This window comes from Corvus kubaryi, unplaced genomic scaffold (assembly GCF_017639235.1).
Source record: "Corvus kubaryi isolate FWS band 111438036 unplaced genomic scaffold, C.kubaryi_AGA036_p1.0 split1-37374, whole genome shotgun sequence".
NCBI lineage: Eukaryota > Metazoa > Chordata > Aves > Passeriformes > Corvidae > Corvus > Corvus kubaryi.
In genome coordinates this window covers 2,299,074-2,323,829 of record NW_024582079.1, presented here as the reverse complement: position 1 = coordinate 2,323,829, position 24,756 = coordinate 2,299,074, and the positions used below count along the sequence as shown (strand labels likewise).

At 46.1% G+C, this 24,756-nt stretch overlaps 1 protein-coding gene across 3 annotated transcripts in view; it reads right to left on the bottom strand.

Annotated features, from left to right (window-relative positions):
- Positions 1-24,756, bottom strand: part of LOC121657791 (glutamate receptor 1) — a 119,964-nt gene that overhangs the window by 53,093 nt on the left and 42,115 nt on the right. For all 3 annotated transcript variants that reach the window (XM_042013888.1, XM_042013887.1, XM_042013886.1), the window contains exons 3-5: positions 11,246-11,485; positions 9,721-9,905; positions 5,172-5,225 (exon numbers count right to left, since the gene is read on the bottom strand). In XM_042013888.1, the coding sequence (XP_041869822.1) occupies positions 5,172-5,225; positions 9,721-9,905; positions 11,246-11,485 (479 nt within the window). The remainder of the gene's footprint in view (positions 1-5,171; positions 5,226-9,720; positions 9,906-11,245; positions 11,486-24,756) is intronic.

Sequence of the window (24,756 nt, the reverse complement as noted above, 5' to 3'; positions counted from 1 at the left end):
CAGAAGTTTCACTGATATGTTATATTGTCTTTCTCTGCACAGAAAACGAATTTGTCTCATGAGCCCACTTGCACCAACCTCTCAGGAGGAAGAAAGGTCTAACAGGCATAATTTTAGAACCTTAAAATAACTTAGGACATCTTTTTCCAATAGAAAAACATAATTTTTGCAAGACCAGGCATCTTGAGATCTTGCCAGGACAAGGAGATGCTGTACACATCCTTCTGGAAACTCCACAAAACAGGTTATCAAATCAGTGAGTGATGCACACCTGAGCATTGCTGACCTTGTTTGTACCACGAGTCAGCAGCGCTTCAGGGACCAGGAGACAGCGTTAAGAACTGAGGGGGACTCAGATAAATGTGGCATCTTTCAAGGTGATGGGAGACAGAACCACAACATTTTAGCTGCAGGGAATGGAGCCATCAACACCTGGCCAGTGCCACAGGTCGCACTGTGCTGGGCAGGTACAGCCCTTGCTTGGGCAGCACAGACCCTCCCCACACAGCCACAGCACATGCTGCAGGTGTGGGTGTCCTGCACTGCTTTAGGGGAGTTGCTCTCTGCCTGTGGATGGCCAGTTCAGGAGGGTTTCTCTTCACTCTCTGCACCTGGTGTTGGTCTCACATGGCTGAGTCTCAGCCCTGCTGGTACAGAAGTTCTTCCTTCTGTGTTTTGTCTACAAAAAATCAAAGCTGCCCATCCAGCCCAGAGGTCAGAACTGGATCAGCCCAGCACATCTGTGTGACTCCTGCACAGGCCACTCTGCTGACAAAGCTGCTGAGCTGGGGGAAATGATGGCAAATTATTTTTGCTTTTTTTCTTTTATGTGTTCTCCACAGCCTATTGCTGTATCCCTGGCTAATTTTCCCAGTACTTTTCCCTACGTTTTCCCTAGGCAGAAAGACAAAACACATTCCAAAGCCCCAATCCTATCTTGGTCCTTTCTGGGAAAAAACAGCTCTTCAAGGCGCATTTTCATAAACAAAGTTTAGTTTCCATCTGAGGGGGGGGTGGATTTAGAGAAGGTTGAACCAGGGGAAATTGCATCACCTCTTTTGCTCCTAATTGGTGATTTTTGTCAATGACACTAATTTGCTAAGCTTATAACACTCTATTCACCCCGTGGGGTGGTGGCCTTTTTGTGAACATTTTCCATATCTGCCCCTGGAGGCCTCCAATAAAGACCAACCTTTCCAGTACCTCCTGTACAAATATTATCTCCAAAGTGTGTTGTTTTATTTCTAGGTTCCTTAAGGCATCTCTGGTAACCTCCACCAGCAGCACAACTGCCAGCAAAGGGAAACTGTCCCTGGCCTAACTCAGTGCTGACACAGGCTGATGTAGAATGGCACAGGGAATAGTGCTTACCTTTGCTAATCAACACCGTTTTTATCTTTACTTTTCCCTGCTACCCCTGCCATCAGCAATCTCATACACTTATCTATTCATCTTCAAATAAAAGAGCATTTGCTAAAAGACCAACCTGGACTAATGCATCAGGAAAGAAAAAAGAGGCTAAAACACTGCATGTGGCAGCTGTCTTTCATACTTTCCCTTTAAAGACAGGTCACACGAATGTCACTTATTTAATGACAAAGATTTTTCTCTGCCCAAGAGAGCTGGTGCTCTCCCACTACTGACAGTAATCAGCTCACATCCATGGCATAGGACAAACAGATCCACAAAGCCAAGGTTATGGGCAAAATGCCTGAACATCAAAAGAAAGGAATCCCAGAAGTTTCTAAGCTTGTTCCTCTGATAGTATTGACTGTATTTTTTTTCCCCTTTGTGGTTGCTAGAACTGATGATCTCAAAGGCTGAGAACAAAGCTTAGAAAAATAAGACTCACAAAAACAAACACTTCTTAAAGTTGCCAAATCTCTTTGAATTCCAGAGGGGAAGAGAGGGAAAGAGAGAGAGAGATGACTGCAAACCTCCAGTGCCAGTGCACCTGACAAATACCCAGGTTAGCTCTGGTAAAAGCTAACTGGGGTAACTCTGATGGGTACTGGTTGAAGACCAGGATTTCATCAGTGTGCAAAAGCCATGAACAGTGCCAAATTTGGCTCAAGGCGAGGCAGGGATGCCGACAGAAACCCTTTCCCTGACAGGAATGTTGCAGTCAAACCTTTGTGGGATGGGCAGGGGTGGGCAGACAAGACAGGTTGTGTCTTTAGCAGGCATAGCAGGTTGAGAGAAGGATGTTTGCCCATGGCCTAAGGTGCAGAATGGTTTCATTTTGTTTGTGAACACAGAAATAATATTGTCTCACCTTGGCAACAGCAATTTCACTGAAAAAGAAAGCTGTTCCTGCTAGGAAATACCAGCTTTGACTTGCTGCTGTCAAATTCTGCTCAGTACTTTACTACAGCTCACCCAGAGCAACTGCTGGGCAAACACACAGCAAGGTTAGTGCAAGGCAGTGCCTCTTTGCTCATGGATTGGCTGTGGCCAGGCAGGGAATTCCTCCATTCCAAAATGTGCCTATGGATGATTTTTTTTAGACCTTATTCAGCCTGTGCAATGCTGTTTTGCATTCATGATGGAGCACCAGGTTGAAGCTGCTGCAACTGGGCAGTGGTGTGCTGCTGCTGCTTGGATTTTGGCTGTGTATAGCTCTGAACAAGCATATAGCTAAAACCAAGGATTTAAGTGGGGTTATGCAGAAATGTTTCCCAATGTTTGCTTCCAGTGTGTCATTTCCATAACTGAGTCCCCATTTTTCCATGCCCAAGTAGGTTAGGCAAAAGGCAGGTGTTGAGAATTCACCCCCTGGCTCCAGATAGTGCAGGAAACTTGGTGGCTACAAACCAGCTGAGGATTCCCTTGACCTCATCTTCACACAGGGTGAGAATCCTAAACTCAGGACTTCCTCAGCCAGCGTAAGGTACAAAAAATAACCCGTTTGGAAACCAAACACTTCCAGGTTTTAGCTCTTAATTTATTCTCTGACGACTCAGTGCTCCAGAATGAGCCACTTCCCCAAGGCAGGGCTGTTATCCAGGCACGCGGGCGCGCACGAGGGTACGAGTGTGTGTGGGCGACGCACGCCCTGTCATCCTGGGGCATGTCTACAGGGGAAAATACGGGGTGGTTAAGGTCTACCACTACGTGTGTGAGTCAGTGAGAATAGATTACAGCATGCTACGCCCTCTGAAGGCTCTAATCCAGCGATGAGGTGTCCTCAGAAGAGGGTTAAACCTACTGTTATCTCTTGGATCAGAGCATTCGCACCAAGGTTTAACCCTGCCAGATGCCATCTTCTGCCAATCTCTTATAAAATCCCTGGCTATCCCCACAGAGGGAGGTTTGCTGTCCCTCCTTGCTGCCCTGTAGTCTCAGAAACAAGGGATCTTCAGGTCCTTTTTGCCATTCTCCTTACTAAACCCATTATCCCGTAGCTCTTGTGTGGGTGCAGCACATCACAAGAACTGATTTGGCTTCTGGTGTCCGAACCTGCCCACGATTTTTTGCCCTGGAAAGGACCTCCTTAACCTTGAGGGGTGCCAGGACTTTTTTAAAATAGTTTTCCTGTGTTGTCTGACTATCTCCTATTCTTTTTTTTTTCTGTTTAAAAATATTCCTCTCTCTGGCTTTTGGCTCTTCTGTGATGCTGGGTTTTAAGGGGCAGGAAAGACCAAAGGTAAAGCTTGAATTTCTTTCACTCTGTTTCTTTTCCCCTGAATCCAAGCTGCTTGAAAAGCACACCAGTGAGTTCTGCTGGTCCTGTCACTCTGGGACCCAGAGCCCAGTCCACTGAGCTGCAGTGGAGGCAAAATCTCCCTGCAGAGGGGTTGGGGAAATGAAAAGCATTTTGCTCCGAGTTAATTATTTATAACCCATGTTGGCTGAGTATGCAACCTCTTCCAGCCAGCTCTGTCCTCTCAGCATTTGTGCAAAGGCTGAGAAAACACATTAGAGATGGGACAAGTGTACTTTGTCTGGGTAAAATTGGGAGAGCATGGTATCCTAAGACAGAGGGAAATGTCCTTCAAATCTCCTACACCTGAGTGTTAGTTCACCTCATGCCTTGCACATATTTATCCTTATGAAACTGTGCAGAGAGAAGAGGTGATGCTCTCATTCAGCCTTCCACGTGGGTGTACATAAAATTGCATAGACACACTCACTCCAGTGACTCCAGCTCACTTCCCTGCTTAACTTTAATGAAGGGACTTTCATAAACATCCAGGACCTGGGTTACAGCAAATAATAATTTTTTTAAAAAATTAGCAACTGAAGTTATTGGCTGCTCTATGATTTTGCATGTCTCCCCCTGCACAAGGTAACATTTTTATCTCTGTAATTACATGGTAGGCAGCTAGCACAGGGTGCAGGGTCAGTACAGGGCACTGCAGGGTAATGATGTGGCCATTTTTGCCTGGTAAATGACAGAGTTATCTTGGGACTGAGAAAAGGAGAAGGGCAGCAACTGCTTGACTAATTGGTAGTTTAAAGTTTAATTACCCCAGGGCTGACGTGCTATCTCCCAGATGCAGCTCTGTGCTGAAAGAACAAGTCCAGAGCCTGCACATGGCTCACCCCACATGGACACAGGAGTCCAAGGGCGAGCAGTCTCAGCCCCAGACTGCCAACACCAGCCCATCCTCTGCTGTGCATCCTCCTGGATGGATGGATACATTTGGGGAGGAGAGGGTAGGAGCTCTGCTGTGGAAAACCTCCATTTCTCTCTCTTACCTCTCCCCAAATCTCCCTTTGCAAAGAAATTTTCCATCCTCCTGTGAGACTTGCTCCAGGAAGATGGTCCTGCCACTGCCCAACACTGTTCTGTCCTCAGGCAGCACCTTCCTGCATTAAAGGGAGAATCCTTTCCTTAAAGAAGTCTTTGCATCCAGTCCTTTCCCTAAAGCCATGACAGTCAGATTTCATTTAGCACCAAGGGGGAGTGATAAAATGTCTTTGGTGGGCATCTGTCATCCAGCCAAGGTCAAACCACCACAAAACCCCAGCACACTTGGAGATACCCTGCAGATAATCTTGCTGGCTCAAAAGAGAAAACTCCACAACAAGAACATAACAGAAGACTTTGATTTTTTTTTTTAACCTAAATGGTGGGTGACATAAAGGGTGTGCAGCTCAGTAATTATGAATATAGTGCTTTACAAAACTCTGAGATAGAAAAAACCCCACCAAATAGGGTAACTCACCATATTTGCCAGAATGTAGTGGTACCCATTCCCATTTTTTTCAAGCTTGATGATCTGCAAGATAAAAATCAAGGCTAATTAGCAGAGATCAACTAAGGAAGAAGAACTTCAGTTATCTGCCCTTTCTCGCTCTTATTTTTCCTTGCTGAGACTATTCAGCTGGGAGCAGGAAGACACAGCAAAAGAAAATTCACGATCTTATTAGAGGTTGGACAGAGTGTCACACATGATATCTGAGCAGCAAGTCTGGAATTAGACAGGACAAGATCCCCAAGAACTTTGTACAGGCAGGGAAAGAAAATCACCAAACCAACCTGTTTCCTATGGGCTTGGGGGAAAACAACAAAAAGCCTTAACAAGATTTGTATTTCGGACGCCAAAGGAACAAATGGGGAGTTGGAGTCCACGTGTCCCATGAACGCAACTGACACATCAAGCAAGACTAGAGAGCAATCTTGCACATCCTCCAGGCTCCAGTCCCCGCTGCAAACACCTGCCTGGGAGAGGTGGCTGGAAGTTTAGGCTATGGGTAAATGTTTCTGCTTTAGTGCATCAGTGTAGCTTCAAATCACAGAATGAAGCTGTCTGGGCAAGCCACAGAGGATTCCCCTGCATGTTCACTGAGCTAATTAATATATTCATATGCATGGTGTACAAATGTATGTGCTTTGCCACTCATTCCTTTCTCCCTGATGCTGCAGAGTCAGGTTTTTATTTCCTTTTATCAACACAATTGCTTACCAATCCGTAACAACGGAGCTTTTCTATGTTAACTGGAAGAGTTTCCCTTTCTTTTCCCTTTCCACCTGTTGCAGATTTGCCTGTAACTGAGGGGAACAGCGACACTTATCAGATGGCCCGTGTCTTTTTCTCCCTCGATTTAAAAAGGGTACAGAAAGAATACAGCTAAAAAATCTATTGTTATCGCTGACTCCATTTTTTCATTGAAATTCCACTCTATTGATTTCCAGCAGCACTATTAAATTCTTACTAGTTTACTAGAGTCAGATACCATCTGCATTTGAGCCACTCTACACACAGAAAGAAGAAAGTGGAAAAAAAAGGCCCAAACCAACACGCCCTCAAAGCCTGTACAAACACAAGATTTGCCAGTTTCTGAGAGAACTCTGCTGTTTCCATTAGGTTTCTTGGCTGGCAATACTACCTCTTATTTCCATTGTCATAAGAATTGATTCTGAATTGCTGCCTGCATTGCCAATGCTCAGAAAAATCTGCACAAACTGCAGTTAGGCCAGAAAGATCCTCATAGCCAGAATGATCACAAGAGCACTGCTGTGTTGGATTCAACCAGAATCAGTCTACCCAGGACTCCTCTCTGATACCAGGCTGGCAGCAGGTACTTGAGAAGTGTCAGATAAGGGCAGAGACTGATCCTCCCCATGGGACAGCACTCCCAGATTATCATGAGCAGTCATTTAGGGATTTCCAAATGGATTATAAATGAGCTGACACTTGCTCTGTGCAACTGGTTCATCTGCCTTAGCCCTTCTCTGATGAAGTACTCTTGTATGCATAATAAAACTCATCTGGTTCTCACCATTAACGTGGTGGTGGCAATTAACTCCAATGAAGGCTTCATTTAGAAGCAGTTCCTTGCACAGCCAATGCCAGCCCCACCAGCTTCACTGCCCTGGGGCTCCCTGCACAGAATCCCTCAGTGTGGCTTCTGCTGAGGTGTCTGGAGCTCTCAGAAAAAACCTCTGTCTACCTACAGCTATGAAGATATACACCTCATTATGGGTGGTTTTCTGAGTATCTTCCACTGCCAGATCCAAGAAGCAAAACCAGACCAAACTTGCCCCCTTTTCATTCATCAGCTGAGAGTGACCTTTGCAGTAAGTCCCAGACCTTGTAGGAGGAAGGAGAATCTCTGCTGCACTGGGATGTCTAAGAATTATGATCCAATTCTCCTTTTCTCCAGTGTCAACAATAGCTGGCACTGGCTCCTTCAGCCCAAACTCTCCTCTGTTATTTTATGAGGTGTCAGAGCCGATGAACCGGAGAGGGCTGCCATCCAGCTCTCCCTGAGCTGTTAATCTTGCAGCCCATCCACCTGAATTATGAGGCTCGTTTCCTGTGTTTTACACAGTTATTTGTGATCTTAATTTATTTTAAAATGCTTGCTCAGTCCTAATGTGTCCGGACAGCAGTAGCAAGCTGAGGTTATAATAGCATTTATCACTTCTCCTGACTGTGGTGAGAGGCTGTGCTGGGCTGCATGCTGATTGCTCACTTGGGCCACCTAGGTTTCATTACCCACTTCTTAATGGGCAAGTTTGACATCTATTAGAGAGAAATCCTCTCAGAGTGAAACACTGGCAAAGTAGAAATTCCAGTTACTCATTTTAATGAGAGACAAGGAAGAAAGAACAGAGGGCTTTGATGGAACACAACCCACCACGTACTTATCCCATTAAGGCTACACAGCACAACCCCACGGCAACCTGCCCTGAGCCAAAGCCTGGCTCACAAATGACAGGTACCTTGGCAAAGATAAATCAAACCCTTGAGACATGACACAGAGAAATCTCCCAGAGAGAAACCAGGTCATTTTTAACACACGGAGCACTGGCTCCTCCACAGCTGCGGTCACGGCAGCGCGAGGGCTGGAGCCTTGCTGGAGCCACCGGTGTTATTTGTGTTTCGTGTGTGGAGGAAAAATGAAAAGTCTGTGCAAGCAGCAGTGTGGGTGTGGGAGGCACAAATGCTGAACAGCCATCCTAGGCTCTCCTGCTCACCGTGGAGCACAAACCCACTGCCACCGAGAGACAGAGACTGGCTTGTCAGGGAAGAAGACAAATGCATTGAAATGTCCCCAAGAGGCTGAGGCAGCTCTTGGAACAGCTCTAACAGTCAGAGGGACAGGGCAAACAGCACAGTGACATTCCCACAGAGGCTGCTGGTGTGGTGAGCTGAGAGATCAGCCAGCAGCCCAAGTTACAGCCCAAGGTACAGTCCCAGCTGAATTTCACTTGATAATGAGCTGAACACTGTCTTTGAATCCCTCCAGTCATCTGTACACTATGAAAAACCTGGCATCACCTTCTCACACTGGGACAGCTACCTCTGCTCTCAGAAATCCCGGTGGACTTGGAGCAAGAATGCAAAAAAGGATGAAAATGGACTACACAGGCCCGAAAAAGTTGTTCACAGCCCTATCCCTCACTGGAGTGTTGCCTCCCAGGCACAGACGTCTGCTGGAATTGCTCTATATTTTTTGTAGTAAAACACAGCTTTGTCCCTCTTCTCCCTAGGAACTGATATTTTTATAGCATTGCAAAACAAATAATCACGGTATCTGGATTTTTAGTGCTCTTACAAATCACTTTTCCTATATTTAGGTTTAACTCTTCCTCCAGTTATGTGAAGAAATTTGAAAGTAAGACTTATTTTCCTGTTTATATCAAGAAGACTAGATAATATTTGACTACACAACTTAACATTGTTAGACAAACCAGGCTTAAAAACCCAACACTACTAATCCTAGAAATTTGATATACCCTATGGAAAAGTCAAATTCACTGCCTAGGTCTTGTCCAAAATTTTGTTCAACTGCAGCTGCTCCACGGTCAGAGAGAAGGTTTTGTGCTCTGGAGTAATCTGTTTTCTCTTTCAGGAATGTGACCTTTGCTTTGAGGTCACAACCTGCTCTCTGCTTTGTTATTATACATAACAGAGGAGCACCCAGAGACATCCAGCAAGGATGGATTGAGCTCGTCACTGAGCTGTGCATCTGGTGAAACATCAGTCCCTGTCCCAGACGGGGAGCAGCTGAAGTGTGAGACGGGAGATGAAAGGTACCTTAGACAAGGAGACGTGTGAAGCACGAGGTAAGAGTGAGCTGATTATGAGCAGTAAAGCAGTGAGAATTGCAGGGCACCACCTGCAGGGCCCTTTCCAGTGGTGGGGAAGGACTTGGCTGTAGGTGTGAGAGGGAAAGGTATCGTGGCTGGAGTTGAAGCGTGGACTGAACCTGCTGCCCCTGGGCTTGTATTTGTCTCCTGTCCACAGAAATCCATATTCAGCACTGATGTACCATAATCATTCTGTCCTGCTGGCACAGGTGTGAGAATTTGGTGCAGTACATGGAGGCTGGAGGAGCAGGAATCTGGCAGTGCCAATTCACACCTCCAGCCTAACTCAAAAACGGGAGGAAGACTCAGCAGAATCAGGAGGTGCCACATCTTGTGCACACTGCTTGGAGGAATTAGCACAAAGCAAACTAGCTGGGGAGTAAGGGGGTGTAAAGGGCTCAGCAAAGGAGTCAAACAAGTAGGGAACCTGGAACAGTGGAGCTCACCCAGCAGGAATTCATGAGAGCTTGTACTATTCCTGCAGCTTTACTGTTCCCACAATAACACAACAGAGAAATACCTGTGAGCTCGGCAGCTGCAAGGCACACACCCCACACCCAACGAGAGCCACACGGGGACAGGGATCAGGCAAGAACGGGGAGAACTTCTCCAGGGGAAATAACCCTTCCCATCCAGCGTGCAAGGCCCTGCCCAGCATTCCACACCAACACAACCTTGTTAAGGATGATGTTCAGCCTCTCAGATTCGCAGTCCACCACCACCAGCCTTTCTTTCTTCTTCTCCAGCTCCTGGAAGAGCATTCGGTAGCCCTCCTCTGTTGTTGTCAGGATGTTGACAGCTGTCACCTGCCAGTTCTTCTCAGCTGCAGTGTCCAGCACTTTCTGCAGGACTGACAACCCTATGATGGGAAGAGAAGGGGGAGAGCCAGGTTTTAGTTGTGCAATGGCATCTTTCCATCCTCCTGACAGCCTGTGTAGCTGCCTCCAGCCAGGCTGGAGACGGAGTCATGAGAGTGCAGCAGAACTACAGAGAGCAGCTAATAGTCTAGGTCTGACCCAGCTGGGCTAGGATTAATGACTCCTGCTTTTTCTGTCTCAGCACAGATGATTCCAGGCCTAATTTTCCTTTGTAATCAGCAGATCAGTCTCGTTGATCAGGCCCTGCTGTGGGATTCAGATAAGAACTCTAATCCCCATCTCCCTGTCTGTCCCATCCCAAATAACTTGATTTCTCTTACCCATCGTTTCCTTCTCGACTTTGATCTGTTTAGGCTATGTGCCCCTAGGGGTAGGGACACCCTCAGCTACCACAGCACACAGTCATACTCAGCATCCTTCTCTCTCAGCAGCATCTCACCTGGAGACCATTACTTCTAGAATTATGTTGCCTAAATTATACACAGAACCTTCCAGAGGAGACGCACACAGCAATTCTCTGTCCTTTTGGGGTATTCAGCATGCCCATGCCTCATGATAACAGAAAGCAGCTGGGATGCTTTCATACCTTCTCCTTGCTTCTAAAGCCCATCCTGTCCCTTCAGGGGATAATTATAACTTCCAAGACAGAGATGTGAATCACCTTACCTCTGCCCTATCCTCCACTAGTCTGCTTTGCTTGCAGCCTCTAAGCCTGGAACTTTAAAGGCATCTGAGAGCTGGGAAAACTGAATCATGGAGCAATGAGCTCTCTGGCCCTGTTCATGGTTTAGAAAGTTAGATAATATCTTCCATTACCCCACAAAGCTTTTTGCTCTTTTATATAGAAAACTGACAGGCAGTAAACACAGGGAACTTGGAGTTTTCCAAGCTGTCTGCCACAAACACATGTTTCACACCTGGCTGTGGGCTTAGGTAAGACCTGAGCAAGTGTCTGCTCATGTTTGTAAACTTGGAACTCAGTGGCCTTGAGTTTGACAGACCAGTTCAATATGGGACCTACTGAATAGAAACAATTTCCCCACTTCAAATTCAAAACCATTTGCACATCAAGTATTTCCCTGGTGTTGATGGGGCTCAGACCTGACCCCGTGAACACACACACACACACACAGACACGGGGTCAGGCTCATCCTTCATTTAGACCAATGCCCACCTTCAGCAGAAAGGGACATTTAGAAAAAAACAGAGCACAGGGAAGGCAAACTCAACCTCCAGCAATTCACAATTTTGGAGGCAAAGACTCCTTCCAGACCACTGTCTTTAACTGCCTGGTAACCCCTCCCACACAGCTGCCACTTACCCCGGTCAGCGTCGTAAATATACACGAACTTCTGCCAGCTGTAGTGCTCGATGACGCTGATGAGGGCATCCTGGAGCTCTGGGCGGAGCTGGAGGACAAACTGGTTGGAGGTTTCGACGGGGAAGCTCGGTGTTATGAAGCAGACGTGGAGAGCCCCGCAGAAAGACGTGAGCATGTTGACGGTCCTCCTCTCATAAAACCCAAAGATGGCATAGACGCCCTTGGAGAACTGCGAGCAGACTGCAGGAGCAGAGAGAAAGGTCGTGAAGGCAGAAATTCAAGGAGGTTTCTCAGCAATGTCACCAAAATAAACCTTTTCCCTGAGATAAGCTGTGGGCTCTCTCTGGACTAGATAATTTTCCCTCAAGGGGGTGGGTTGGTGAAAGCAACCTGTGAAGAACAGGGCTTGTGGCCTCCACAGACCTGCTTTACTTTTGATAAGCAGAAGTGACTCAGAAGAATGAAACCAGTGTCCCTAGGGCTCTGCTGAAGATTTTGCTGCTTCTGGGTTATCTGGACATGGGAACCCCTCGGCAGAAAGAGTCTACTGAAGCCCTGGATGCATTCACAAAGCAGAAAGAAAGCCTTTGCACAGCTTTGTGGACAACGACTCCAGAAGGAAACCCTGGGTTTAACCTCAGGAGGTGAGGAAACCACTCTGAGAGGGCATCTCAGCAAAGGTTCACCAAGGTTCAACGCTGTCACAGCACAGCTCCAGGGGGATCTGTCCTGGGGCATGAGCTGCTGGCACTGAGTCGGAGCCTCTGACACTGGGAGTGTGTTGGTTCTTGGGAACACAACTTTGACAACTTCTGGTTTCCTCACAAAGCCATGGAGACAGGGCTGTGTGCCCAGTGAGGTATCAGCAGTGTCCTGGGAGGTCTCCACCAGGAGGGTTTCCTGGGTTCCCTGGCAGGTGTCTGTCTGTCTTCAGCCCGTGGTGCTGTGCAGGGAGGGCTCCCTTGGGTTGGAGCCCTTCTCTGGAGAGCACTTAATGAGATCGTGGGAGCTGCTGGGAAAATGCCTCAGGAGCTCAGTGAGGTAGACAGAGTTCACACTTTGGGTTGTAAAATTCAGCCCCTGGGACAGTCAGACTCATTTAATATCACCCCTGTTTATGGCACATCCCAAGTTACCATCAATAAATCTCCAAGCTGGAGGTGGTGGCAGTGACAGCAGTTTTCCTGTGTCAGAACTCCTGGCACTCCTGTCTCCTCCTCTTGTCACTCTGACTCTGAAGACCTTTGGCTGTGACATTTATACTGACTCGACACTTCACACATCACTCGCCCGCCCTCCCAACCCAAGTGCAGGCTGAGGAGTTGGATGTGACATGCTGGGGTCCCCTGGCAAGTGCTCTGAGGTGCTCAGGACTCCCCTGACCTGGTTTCTGCTGGTAATTGAACCTTCTGCATGTGTGGCTGCAGACAGGCTTGTAAGCATGAGCTTCTTGCACCCTTAGCTGGGCTCCATGCGAGCTCTGTCCCTCCAGCAGGGACCCAAAGTAAATCCCGGCTGTCTTGCAGCCATCCTGGAAAAGATTGCCTTCTTCCTCACTTCTCTACTGCCAGCACCAAACATTCAGAGGGAAGAGCAAGAAATTCTGCTTCCCACTGTGCAAAGCAAGTCCCTGCTCCCATCTCACTCCCAAAACGAAGCAGCCAGGCTTCGTGCTGGTGCTGAGAGCTGAGAACGGAACCTCACAAGACAGATGAAATTTTTTCCTTTCTTTTGGAGCTGAGCCCAGTTTTTGGGCATCCCAGTCCCTCTGTTTGTTCGCAGGGTCACTCATCCTCTTTTCACTGATTAGCACCTGTGATCTCAGCATTTTCCTCCCACAAGGGAATTTGCTGTTCTGCAGGGCAGGGACACCTCACAAAGCCCGAAGCGAGACGGAAATAACCCCCTCTTCTCTTTATTTTCACAGCAGTGCCTCTCTTTGCAATCAGCAATTGTGTCTGTATCAGCTGGAGTCACTGCCCTCATCATGAGACTGACACATTCAGGAGGAAAAGTAGCAGATATGGATAGAAATAGTCTGAGCATTGTTTCCATGTGACTGGAGCAGTGGGTCTAATGAACGGTGCGAGATACCATATGTAGGAGATCAGAACGTGATCTCCGGGGACCCAGGCTTCAGCCTCACTGAATGATTAAAGAGACATTTTCGGGACAGCTGAACAATCCAGTACAATTAATAATCCAGACAATAAACTTAGTTGGCTTGGTTTGTTTTGTTTCAGACAAGGCATGGCTTCCTTGGATTTTCTTTTCTATTTGAAAGGAATCTATCATTTTTAATTTTAATTTTTTAACTCTGTGGCTCAGTCACGCTCAGGCATCCCTCCTACACTGTTCTGAGACATCATCAGTGCCAGCATTTGAAACAGATTGTACCAAAGACAGCTGGGAGAGTGAACACTCTTTATCATTAGTAAGTTTGGAAAGAACCCTCATTTGCTTTGTACTTGCAGGCTAAGAGGGGCTGTGGACAAGGCAGATAATTTGGAAAAAAGAAAGGCTTGCCAAGGGCTATCTCCCAAATAAAAACAAAGAAACTCTTGTGTCAGTTAATCTTGAGAAATGAAGAGTGAGAGCTGCAGCCACCTTTCTGGGACTGAACTTGGCATAACGTAAAAGCAGTGGCTGCAAAATTATGCAGATCCCAGGGCTATTTTAAATTACAGATGCTCCAAATGAATTTACACAGCAAAACTTAAATTACTTTCTCATTATTTAATACACTAAGAGATTGCTGGAACTTCTTTACGTTTCCTTTAATCATTTTATGAAGCAAATTTGTTAATCTGTTCTCATTTGATTGCTGTGCATCTTCCTAATAACATACTACTAAGAATTGTAAACCTTAAGTAGAGGAAACAAATATTTTAAGCTCTGTTTGTTTTCGTAGGGACAAGCAGTCACTAGCCTCCAACTGATGGTTTTCTGAAAAGATTAAGAAACATAAAAGAGATGAAGATCATGCTGGAATGGAAGGTCCAAGAAGTTGAGCTCTCCTGGTCCATTGGCTGGTGACATCATCACCCATTCCAAGCCTTGTGCCAGCTATCTGTGAGCAGCTGGCTGGCCCCAGCCCAGCTGTTCCTGCAGAGGAGAGCTGCAGTCAGCCTGGAGACCAGCTCCAGCAGCTGAATTTGGACAGCTCCACCTCAAGCTCGTTCCTGCAGGCAGAGATCTGGGTGAAATCCAACAGCGTAAGTGTTTGCCTATCCCAAGGTGTGAGCATGAGTGAGGAGGGTTTGCTTGGATGCAAATGCAGAGATCTGTGGCTGTTTGCATGTGCTGTTTGTGGCCTCTGGGCTGCACAGCGGGAAAGGACAGAGAACGTCAGTTCTGGGCTGTACCTGTGCTCATATGTTACATTGAATTTGTACTTAATTACAGAATAATTTCCCTCTAAAGTAGCCCTTGGAAAATACAGATCATAACGATTGATAATCATGGCAACTACCACTGTGTTCTCCCTGATCAGTCTTGTTTAATTGATCAGTTTGGGATTTGTGGCCGGGACATTCCCAGTGTGTGCTGCACCTGGCCACATGGACACCCCATATCCCTCCTTCTCCAGGCACAGGATTTCTTCCTGAGATCTCTAGTGCTGTTCAACAAGGAAAATTAGGTAAAAGCAGAGGCATTAACTAGATTGTAATTTGTCATGCTGGAGAGAAAATGCAGTGACAGCCACCTGCTCTCTGCACACAGCTCTGCAGAGTGTCTGTTGCAGCCAGGTGAGGTGAGAACTCATCTGACCGCTCTAAAAACATTTCTAACTTACAGCAAAAATCAAAATAGTTTGTAAGTTAGTTAAAAAGTGACTGATGTGGTAGAACAAGCAGGGGAGGCTGCCCTCTCTCCCTGTGGAACGGTAGCCATTGCAGAGCCATTGAATTCAGATGAGGAAAAAGCATCTGTGATTCACTCATTCTTGGAATCCACAGACTCTAGAATTTCTAGTCCTGCAGTTTTTCTCAAAAGTTCTCTTTTCATATGGAAATACTCAAGGTAAAGAATGCACATCAGAGAGAAAAACTGATTTTACTGAAAGTACACACAGGAGAGGGCACCTTCTAGGGAGCTGAAGAGAGGCAGCTCTGGCCACTTTTGAAGGTGCTTCCAAGAAAAAGAAAAATACATCAGTAAATACATTGACACTCACAACTTTAAATTGCACATTTTCTCTGTGGAAGAGGAAAGCAAAAGAGGTGTTTTGAGCCTATAAAAATTCATGGTGGAATTTTCTTTTGGCTGCAGCTCTTAACCAGAGTGAGTAGATGAACAAGACTGATTTCTGCATTTAGGAGAGTCAGAGGTATTTTGCAAGTGGGGTTTGACCTAATCCACATGAAAGGCAGATGTCAGATAAAACAGACATCTCTTTTAGGTTTTGGTTAAAGAAGATAGCCCAAAAAGTTTCTCTCAGAAACCATCACCACAAAGAGGGGCTGAAACAATCTCAGCATTTGAGGGAGGAGGAAGGGCAAATGGGCTGCACAGAAGGATGGAAATGAGGATTTGGTCTCCAGCAGCGAAAACTGTGCATTCTGCTGAGAATCTGCAAACAAGACTGCAAAAAGGGAACTGCTCCCCAGGGACACAGCTGGGGAGGAAGCCTGGTAGGAGATCCTGGGGACTGCTCATCTGCCGTTTCATTTAGAAGCAGAATTTTCACCATTTCACTGAGTTTAAGACTAGAAAGGGACATTAGATCATTTCTACTGACTTCTTGCATCTCATGGACTATTAAGTTTCACCCAGCTACCCCTGGAGGGAGCCAATAATATGGCTTAGTTGACTCTTAGGAGATTCAGCTGCTGCATGTGCCTCTGTCAGGGAACAGAAGTAGCAGAGACAGTGCTAATACCCTAAGCCACAAGAGCAGTAAAAAACCTGATTAAATGAAATATCCCCAGATGTTCCTCACAAATTATGTGTGTTCTCACTTGCAAGAGGGGACAGAAACCCCTGATGGTCCCTGCCAGGTCTCAGAGGCCTTCCTGAGCCTGGAGAATATCATGGCATCTAGGAGGGAAGACACTGCACCCTCTCCAGGAAAGCTGTTCCTACAGTGCTGAGCTGGAGATGTGACCAAATTATTCCCCATAGCCCAAACAAACAAAAAAAGAGAAAAATATAGAGTTCAAGATAAGAAGAAATCTTTGAAACCACTCAGCCCAGCACACACCAGAATGAACAAATGCCTTTTAAAAATTGCAAGTAAGTGTGGCCAGATTTTGAGGCCACACAATTACAATAAAATAGTGATCTCAGTTATGTCAGTTATCCCCTGCAATGCCTGCAGCCCCAATATCATCTTCACGTGCCCAAGCCTCCTGGGACACAGAACCAACACCCTCACCAGCAGCAAAACATACTCATTGACAACAGTGGTGTCAAGAGGCAGTTCCCACATGCTTCCCTTTGCTCACTTGGAGTGTGTTTGTGCACATGTGGGAAAGAGGAGGGAGGATATGCATGCATAATTAATTCTTAGCATGCCCTGCCTGGAGGCGACCCTCACATGGTGATGGAGAACCTGACATCAGGTTGGCAAAGCTGGTGGAGTTCCAAGGAAAGAGCACTGGTGTCTGCTGCAATTAGGATCAGCTCAGCTCTCCTCCCGAATGTTTGTCCTCACAGCTCTCCACTGTGGCGTAGGTGCCAGAGCGCATCTCTTCAGCACATCCCAACGACAGCATGTTCCCACAGATTTCTGGAGCAGGGGAAAGCCAAACAGATTCTACACTCCCCCATTGTTCCACTCATTTATTTAGCTGACAGCAGATATGTCCCACATATTTGATCAACTGCAAATCAGGCTGATGTGATATCACAAGAAATGCATGTTTTTCTTTCAAATGCATAAAAGGCACAGAAGGGTGCTCCCTTCCATCATTTCCCTGCACTGCAGCTCGAATGATCCTGGAAGCTGGAAAGCAGTGTTGGTTTTACATAAAGATCTGCTTTCCTTCCCTCATATTTAAACAATAATCTGTGACTGAAGAGCTGCTCATAAATGCATATGCTGATAGCTTCAATTTTTTCAGTTAAGTTTTCCTGCTTGACAAATGGTAAGTTTCCTTTAAGATCAAATTGGATTTGGGGTGCTTCTTTCTCACATGCTGCTGAGTTTTAGGAAACAGAAATAGCAGGGTGGTTTGCTCACCAAAAATGATCAGCATGGACTCTCAGTCATTTAAGTTAACTTTTGAATTAAAATCCTGGTGGTAGAAGATACAGTCATGGGGAGTTGACTTTAATCTCTCTAAGGGACCAGCTGAAGATCCTCACCCTTCCACTTGTGTACTTCACATCTTGAAACCTCTTTTTATTTTTCTACTAGACTCTTTGAATGCAGTTCTTATCCAGTGTGACTACAAAACAGGAGAAAAAAATCCAAATATCAAAGGTCTTAATGAGGTCACTGAACTTGTTGAATAAGGAAAGAAGGAAAATGATGATGTTTGTCAAGATTCTACTTGCTTGCTTTATTTGTTTTTAAAAGTGTTTTTAATTTTGGATTCCTAATACTTTGTTGAGTCATATGAAACCAAGAATTAAATATATTGAAGGGTTTACAGTCAACACAAACTACTTCTGAGCACTTTTAATAGGAATTAGATGCAAATCCCCTATGCGCAAGACACTGAGATCAGAAGCATCCTTAAGAGGGTCTCATTTCTTCTGTGGGTAGAATTAAGTTATTATTCTAATAGGGACAGTTTGGTTAATGAGGGTCCTGTGGTTAATGTGTAAGGAGAAATGGGTCCATTGCCATCTCTGTTTCACATTTGTTATTTAATCATGATTTGGATCTTTGCTTGTGAGGCAACTGCTTTTTTCTGAGCCCATCTGTTCCAGTCCCTTCGCTCAGAGGCTGACTCCTGCACCATGCTCATATAGACCATTTCTGAGCTAGAAACACTGATGCCATGCTCTCAAGCTGTGTAAGGTTCTTGTTGTCTACTTCCTTCATCTCTCCAGTGTCCCATACCAGAGCCACAGCTTTTCCACAGCACTCCCTGCTTTCATAGCTTAAAACCAGAAAAGACGTGCAGAAGGGCTCTGGTGCCTGGAAAAGACTCGGCATTTTTCAGCTCTAATAAAAGATCTGACCTTTCCACCTTGCCTCATTGTTCAAATGGGAGTGTTTCCCTCCATGCCAGTCTGTCTCATTTCTGGGGGACAGCTAGCAAACCCATTTGGGATACAGCCTTCTGAGAGCATTTTGCGGCACATTTTGTCTTTGAAAAATCATAGAATCACAGAATGGTTTGGCTTGGAAGGAGCCTTAAAGATGTGCCAGAGCTGTCTGACACCGTTATCAGGTCTGCTGGGCACTCTGGCTTTTTACTGTGTCCAGAAAGAACCCTGCAGAAGATGCTGCTCTGCTGAGTTCCCTTGGAGAAGCAGGAGATCTGCAAAACCAAGTGAATTCTCCTAACCCACAGCTCTCACCTCAAGCTCCCCTGCAGCTACTCTAGAGGGAAGGAGTGATCCCTCAGAGGGCCCCCAGCTGCAGATGGATGTTCCTATGGGACCCACGGACTCAGGAAGACCAGAGATCCCTGCTCTCATCTAACCTTCTGCAATGAAATTGAAAACTCATAATTTGTCCTCATTGAACTCTCTGTGTCTGAAGCAGAGACATAAATATTAAAGCAAGATTACTACAAATGAAAAAGTGACAGCGATATTGTAAAAGGAGATGAGGAATGAGGGTTGAACCAATTTTCCTTCTGCTTTTTTATTAGATGGCCTTTTGTACTACACTGGTGCTTCTGAAGATAGTGCTGTACAGGGAAAACGAAGTACAGGATCAGGGTGTAAGATTCTGCTGGGAAGCATGAACAACAACAGAGAAAAAGAACAAAGCACCAAACCCCCAGCACGTTTACACAGTACACAGCACGCTGTTCTTAGTTCACCACAGCATTTAGTTCTGGGCTGTAAGTGCTGAATTATTAAACCAGTAAAGAGGGGAGTGAGGAGTGGGAGGGGGGAAGATAAGCAGTAGCAGAAAGCAGATGTGTCACATAGAGAAGGTCTCGTTGCAGATGCAATACATTTTGTCTTCAATAGCTTCTTTTCTTTCCCTAATACATTATGTTGGTTCACAGACATTAAAGCCTCAGACTGTCTTCAGTGCAAGCCTCAGGTTCTGGTGAAGATTTTGTAAGGGCCTGTCTTGAAACTGTCTACAGAAGTTCACACTTACTAAGGACAAAGAGGTTCAAACAGAACCTCTCATACACAGGACAGAGCATCATGTCCTTGGGGGCTTGAAGTGGCAAGTGGTACCTAAACCCACCAGCTGTCACATTATCTATAAATTTTCACATTTTCTATCCACTTTCAGGGCTGCATTACAGGTATCTGCTGAGTTAGCAAAGCAGATGCTCCAAAACCTACATGTGCTATCGCTGCCCCAAAAGTGCCAGCTCTCCTGCAGTCACTGGAGCCGTTAGCTTTCTGGGAAGAGCAGAGAAAGCCACAAACCCAGCAAACTACACTCAGCACACAAGGATTAAGCCCTAGAGCACAACCCTTTTGTGCTACCTGGTTGCACATTGCGTTCACCTGAGGTCTGTGAAAGCACCAATGGTTTTGAAACACATTTAACATCTCAGCAAGGGCTGAGTTTGGTGCAGAATGACAAGATCCTTTGACGTCTGAGAGTGCTGGTTTTTGTGGGTTTAAGTGCCTCCCTTGGTGGCTCTTTGCTATAGTCATGTCTTGTAGGGTTTTTATTTTCCCTTTTCACATTAATGCTCCAACCCATTGTGCTCATAGCTTTGCTCAGGCCTACTTAATGTCAGGGGGAATATTACCATTTCTTCCCTGTCATTAGAACTGCTTTAATCCTGTCTGCATTGTGAGGGCAAGAAATGATGAGAGTTACAACATTTTTATTTCCACAGTGCCTCTGAGCACCAGGTTTCACGGAAAATCCCAAACAAACAAGTTTAATCTTGAGATCTTTTAAACCCAGTGGGAGACTGTGTTGTCTGGGGAGCAGGGAGGCAGAAGTGTGGCAGATGGTGAGATCTGGACCTATGGTTTGCAGTTTTATGGTCTCTGCTGAAACTTCTGTGCGAGTCACTCACCGTGGGTGGTGGAACAAACAGTTTACACGAAGTGCACCCAGTCAGGGTGCCCAGATGGAGCCTCTGCAAAGGGGAGATACTTAAACCAGGGCTGCAAGCAGCTCTAGAGGCCAGTTCCCTCTCATGGGAGGTGAAGACATCCATCCCTCTGAGTGAGGTGAATGGTGGGGATGCGGGAGCTGGGAGAACACCTCTCTGCTCCACTGCTCCCACAAACCTGTGGGTAGACCTGGAGCCCCTTGTGAATGCAACCCAAAATACCAATTATCAACCTGGCTGCCCAGCATGACCTTCCACACAAATAAAGTGGAATTTGAGATTTTTCTTCAAAAAATCTCAGGTGAAATCTGTGTCATTTTACCAGCATGACAGAGGGGACTTTTACAGCTACAGGCTTCTCCTTAACCTGTGCTTGGACCCACAACAGTCATCTCCCACAGCGAACTCTCAGGACTAAGGAAAGAACCAAGATGTGGGACAAGCTGCAAACCACACCACCAGTTATATAAAATTACCTTAAACACTTCCAAATTCTTTTGCCTGAAATAATTTTGGGCAACCAAATCCCTTTAATGCTAGTGACAGGTGTTATCCAACACAAAACAGAACTTCAGGAAAGACTTTCCAGCTGGATGTTTTACTTGCAGAACTTGTTATGTTACAATAAATGTGTATGCTAATGAAATATAAAAAATCATCAGCTTTACACAGAGGCCAGTGAAGACACCAGGAGCCTCTCAGTTATCCTGCTGTGGGACTGAGACAATAACCTGGAAAATGGGATGTGTGGCTTAGGGAGAAGAATGTGGGAGCATCACTAACATTAGGAAACAACTGACATCCCTTCCTGACATGCCTACTTACATGCAAACACTTTCCCTACTGGTTTCTATTCTAGGAGAATTTTTAAGCTGCTGAAGAAAGAGACTCTCTAGTGAGCTGCAGAGAGCAAGAGAGATCATGTAAAACACTCTGCATAAATGCAAATTGCAGGGAGGCCAACCAGAGCACAGGAAGGGGAGTTGCTGCAAACCTGGGGTTGTTCATCACTCCAGAGCAGTGACACTGCACACACAGATGCAGGTTCTGCCTCAAGCAGTCACTCAGTGTAAACCAAAGCTGATGACATGATTTAGGCAGCTACTGAGAAAACCCCACTGCTTCTCAGCAGAAACTTTACCTGTAAAATATTATTTAGACAGAAAAGCAGCAGCAGACTGGGGGATGCTAATTTGTACCACTGCTCACCATCAGAGCATCAGAGAGACTTTTTCACTATTCACCAGGTGTTGCTCAACACTTCTGTTGACATTACAGAGAAATGCCTCTAATGAGATCCATTTGTTCGTGAAACCAGGGTCACTTGCCAGCCAGGGGCAGCAGGTCTTGCACAGAGAGGCACCAGGAGCACCAGCTTTTCAAGGAGTGGAAACATGCCTTGGATTTAACAAATGTTGTGCAAGACTGCTGAGCCATGGAAAGCTTCACACTTCAGGTATTGGATTTGCTTCCCACAAGGAAAACTGGGGAAACACCACCATACAATGGACTCTAACTGCACAGCAAAAGTGAGCACATGGATGGCTGAAGGTATAATTAACCTAATTAAGGCACCATTTATCCCAGAAGCCTCTGAAGGAAAGGCAGGTGGGACTTCCAGATACAAGAGAAGTTTGGCAGGGCAGAGGCTGCTGCCACTGGTGGGAAGAACCCAAATAAGAACTTTGTGTGGCAGAACAGGCAAAAAGAAACACCCCTGGAACAGGTTTTGTCTCTTGGTGTTTGCAGGAAGGCCGAGGTGCAATGTAAAACCTGTGATTTACACCTCTGGGACTGTCCTAGCTAACCTGTGAGGGCTGTGATATTCTTCTCTCTGTACTGCAACCCACTTTCAGTGCTGAATGTGGCAGAGAAGAGTGTGCAGTGTAGCCTTCACTTCAAGTTCCTGACCCTCCTGCTGGAGTAAAGATTCATTTCCCTGTGAGAGAAATTCTTTCTGGCTGCCCGTATTTAACATGGCAGTGAACATCTGCAGTCATATTTCCAAAGAATTTGTTGTGATCATTCCTCTGCACTGCTAGTCCTGACAGTAGAGCAGTGTCAGCTGAGAGCCGTGGTGGCATTTCCAAAACATGCTTAAATTACTGAGTTCACTGCCATGTCTCTTTAAAGAAGAGATGTTGGGATGGTCTTTAGGTGATTTGGGTATGTAAGGAAGCCATATGGGGCATACAACCTCTGAAAATTAGACCTTTGCTAATGTACACTGAAAGCTTGTCTCCTGAGAACTTTTACCGGTGCACTCCTAAGGGAAGAAGCTTTTCTGGCATTGTCTGTGGAGCAATGGAAGAACTGGGGTGTCATGTGCAGGTGTGGTTGACAGAGGATCCCCTGTGCAGGTGCACTTTGACAAATGTGATGGTGCAGCTGTAAATCCATGGCTATGATCCACCTCTGTAAACTTCTTTCTTGAACTTCTCACGTAAGTGTTGAGAAAATCGTCAGCTTTCTGCCTGGTTAGAACTAATGGTCTGTGCCGTATAAGTAAGACAGCTAAGAAAACCTTTATTTCAGTGCAGAAAAGTTTTCTGCATTATAGTTTCCCTGGTAACTACATTGAGGCCAACAGAATTACACTGGGTCTAAGTATGGTCTAGTTTTGTCAGTTGGGAAACACATCATGTTTCCTGAAGGAGGCTGCAGGGATACAGGACCTGATTTGTGGGTGCACTCAGCCGTGACTCGCTTGTAAAGTGGACTTGCTTCACATCTGCTTGAGCACAGGTCACCAGGTCCTCCTCAGAAGCGTCCTCAGGCATGAAACCAAAAGGAATTTGTGATAAAAGACACTTAAGAAACTTTTCGTGACATCCTTGTTGGAAAAATCCTTCCAAGCAAATGCATGGGAAATAACAGAAACCCAAGGAGTTGTGAAAGCTGGATGGGAGAAGAGGAACGGGGGAAAGGAGATGCAAGTTTGAGGTTCGTTGATGGAAGAAAAGCCATTTAATTTCAAAACCACTTGAGGCTTTGAAAAACAAGGATGAAAGAGAGTTTGAAGGGGGGGCTGAGTGTGGGGTGCATTCAGAGATCCAAGGGTCAGGTGTCTTTTTCTGGCAGGTGGGGGAGGAAAATGAGCATCCACCTCTGGGTCACTCTGCTTTTCCTCTCTCTGAATGGAAGAAGACAGTAACATTTTTTCCCTCTTTAGTGCTGACAAGTCTTAGTTAAGAAGGGTTTTTCCAAACCTCACTGCCTGAAGCCTGGCAGTCTGTCCTCCATTAAGGTTTTTAACCCCATTTCACAGCGGGACAGACCGAGGCAGCCACATGTGCAAAGACACACAACCATTTTGGGATGGGTCCCAAGTACCCTCACACGGACACCTCTTTGTCAGACAGTGTGAAGAACAGGCCCCTTGCAGCGCTTTTCCAGTAGGGTGCTCACGTTTCACCAGTGAAAAGCACTTTCCCAGTGGATGGTGCCTGCTCCACGGGGCACTCCCTGTCCCCGTTCGCTCCTCTTGCCCGTCCTTTCGGAGGGAACGTGCTGACAGCAGAACAAGGCAGCCCTGCAATGGTGTGATGCTCCTCTCCAAGCACCCACAGCCTTGGCATCTCACCCCAGGCTCGGGGATTTTGTGGCCAGCTGTTGAGTGGGCACTTTGCAGCAGAACTCGTGTACTGGCTTTAACACAAAACCCATTGCAATTCCTCTCACAGCTCAACCTCACCTCCTGCTGATTCATGCTGGGCTGAAGGGAAGAAGGACAATGTGACCTCTGGCCTGAAAGACTGGAGACCTTCCCAGAACAAAGCCATGCCCCCCCCCCCCCAATGCCTTTTGCTTGGGTCTCTCTGCGTGATTTCCTGGTTTATTAGCTTTTAAAAAGCAGAAGTCCTATCTAATGGCTTGGCTATCAGCATGGTGCTGGGTGCCCAGCTGGTGGCTTTTGAGAAGTGTTACTGCCAGGCATTGGTTTCTGGGCCAAGAAAATCTCTCCCTGTGGGGCAGGGATGGTCTGGACCAGCAGCTCTGTGGACTTCAATTCAAGCCCATCCCATCTCCAGTCCTCAGTGGAGCAAAGGGGAGTTATTATCCCCATTGTCTCTGCCAGGTGGGTGCAACATCGACTGTGGGTCTCAGTTAAATGAAAATGTAGGAGGAGAAGTTGGCCACCTTTGCCACAGAACTTGTCGTGTGCCTGCCTCACACCGAAATGCCTTCTGCTGCAAAACAGAGCATCTTTTAGAAAGATTTAAAGACCCAATTTTATGGGCAATCTATATTTTAGGATAATGCTTCTAAATGAAATTTTCTTCAGTGCTTATACAGATTCTTCATTTCTGGTTGGAAGCCTCCTACATTATTTTCTAGGCATGAGAT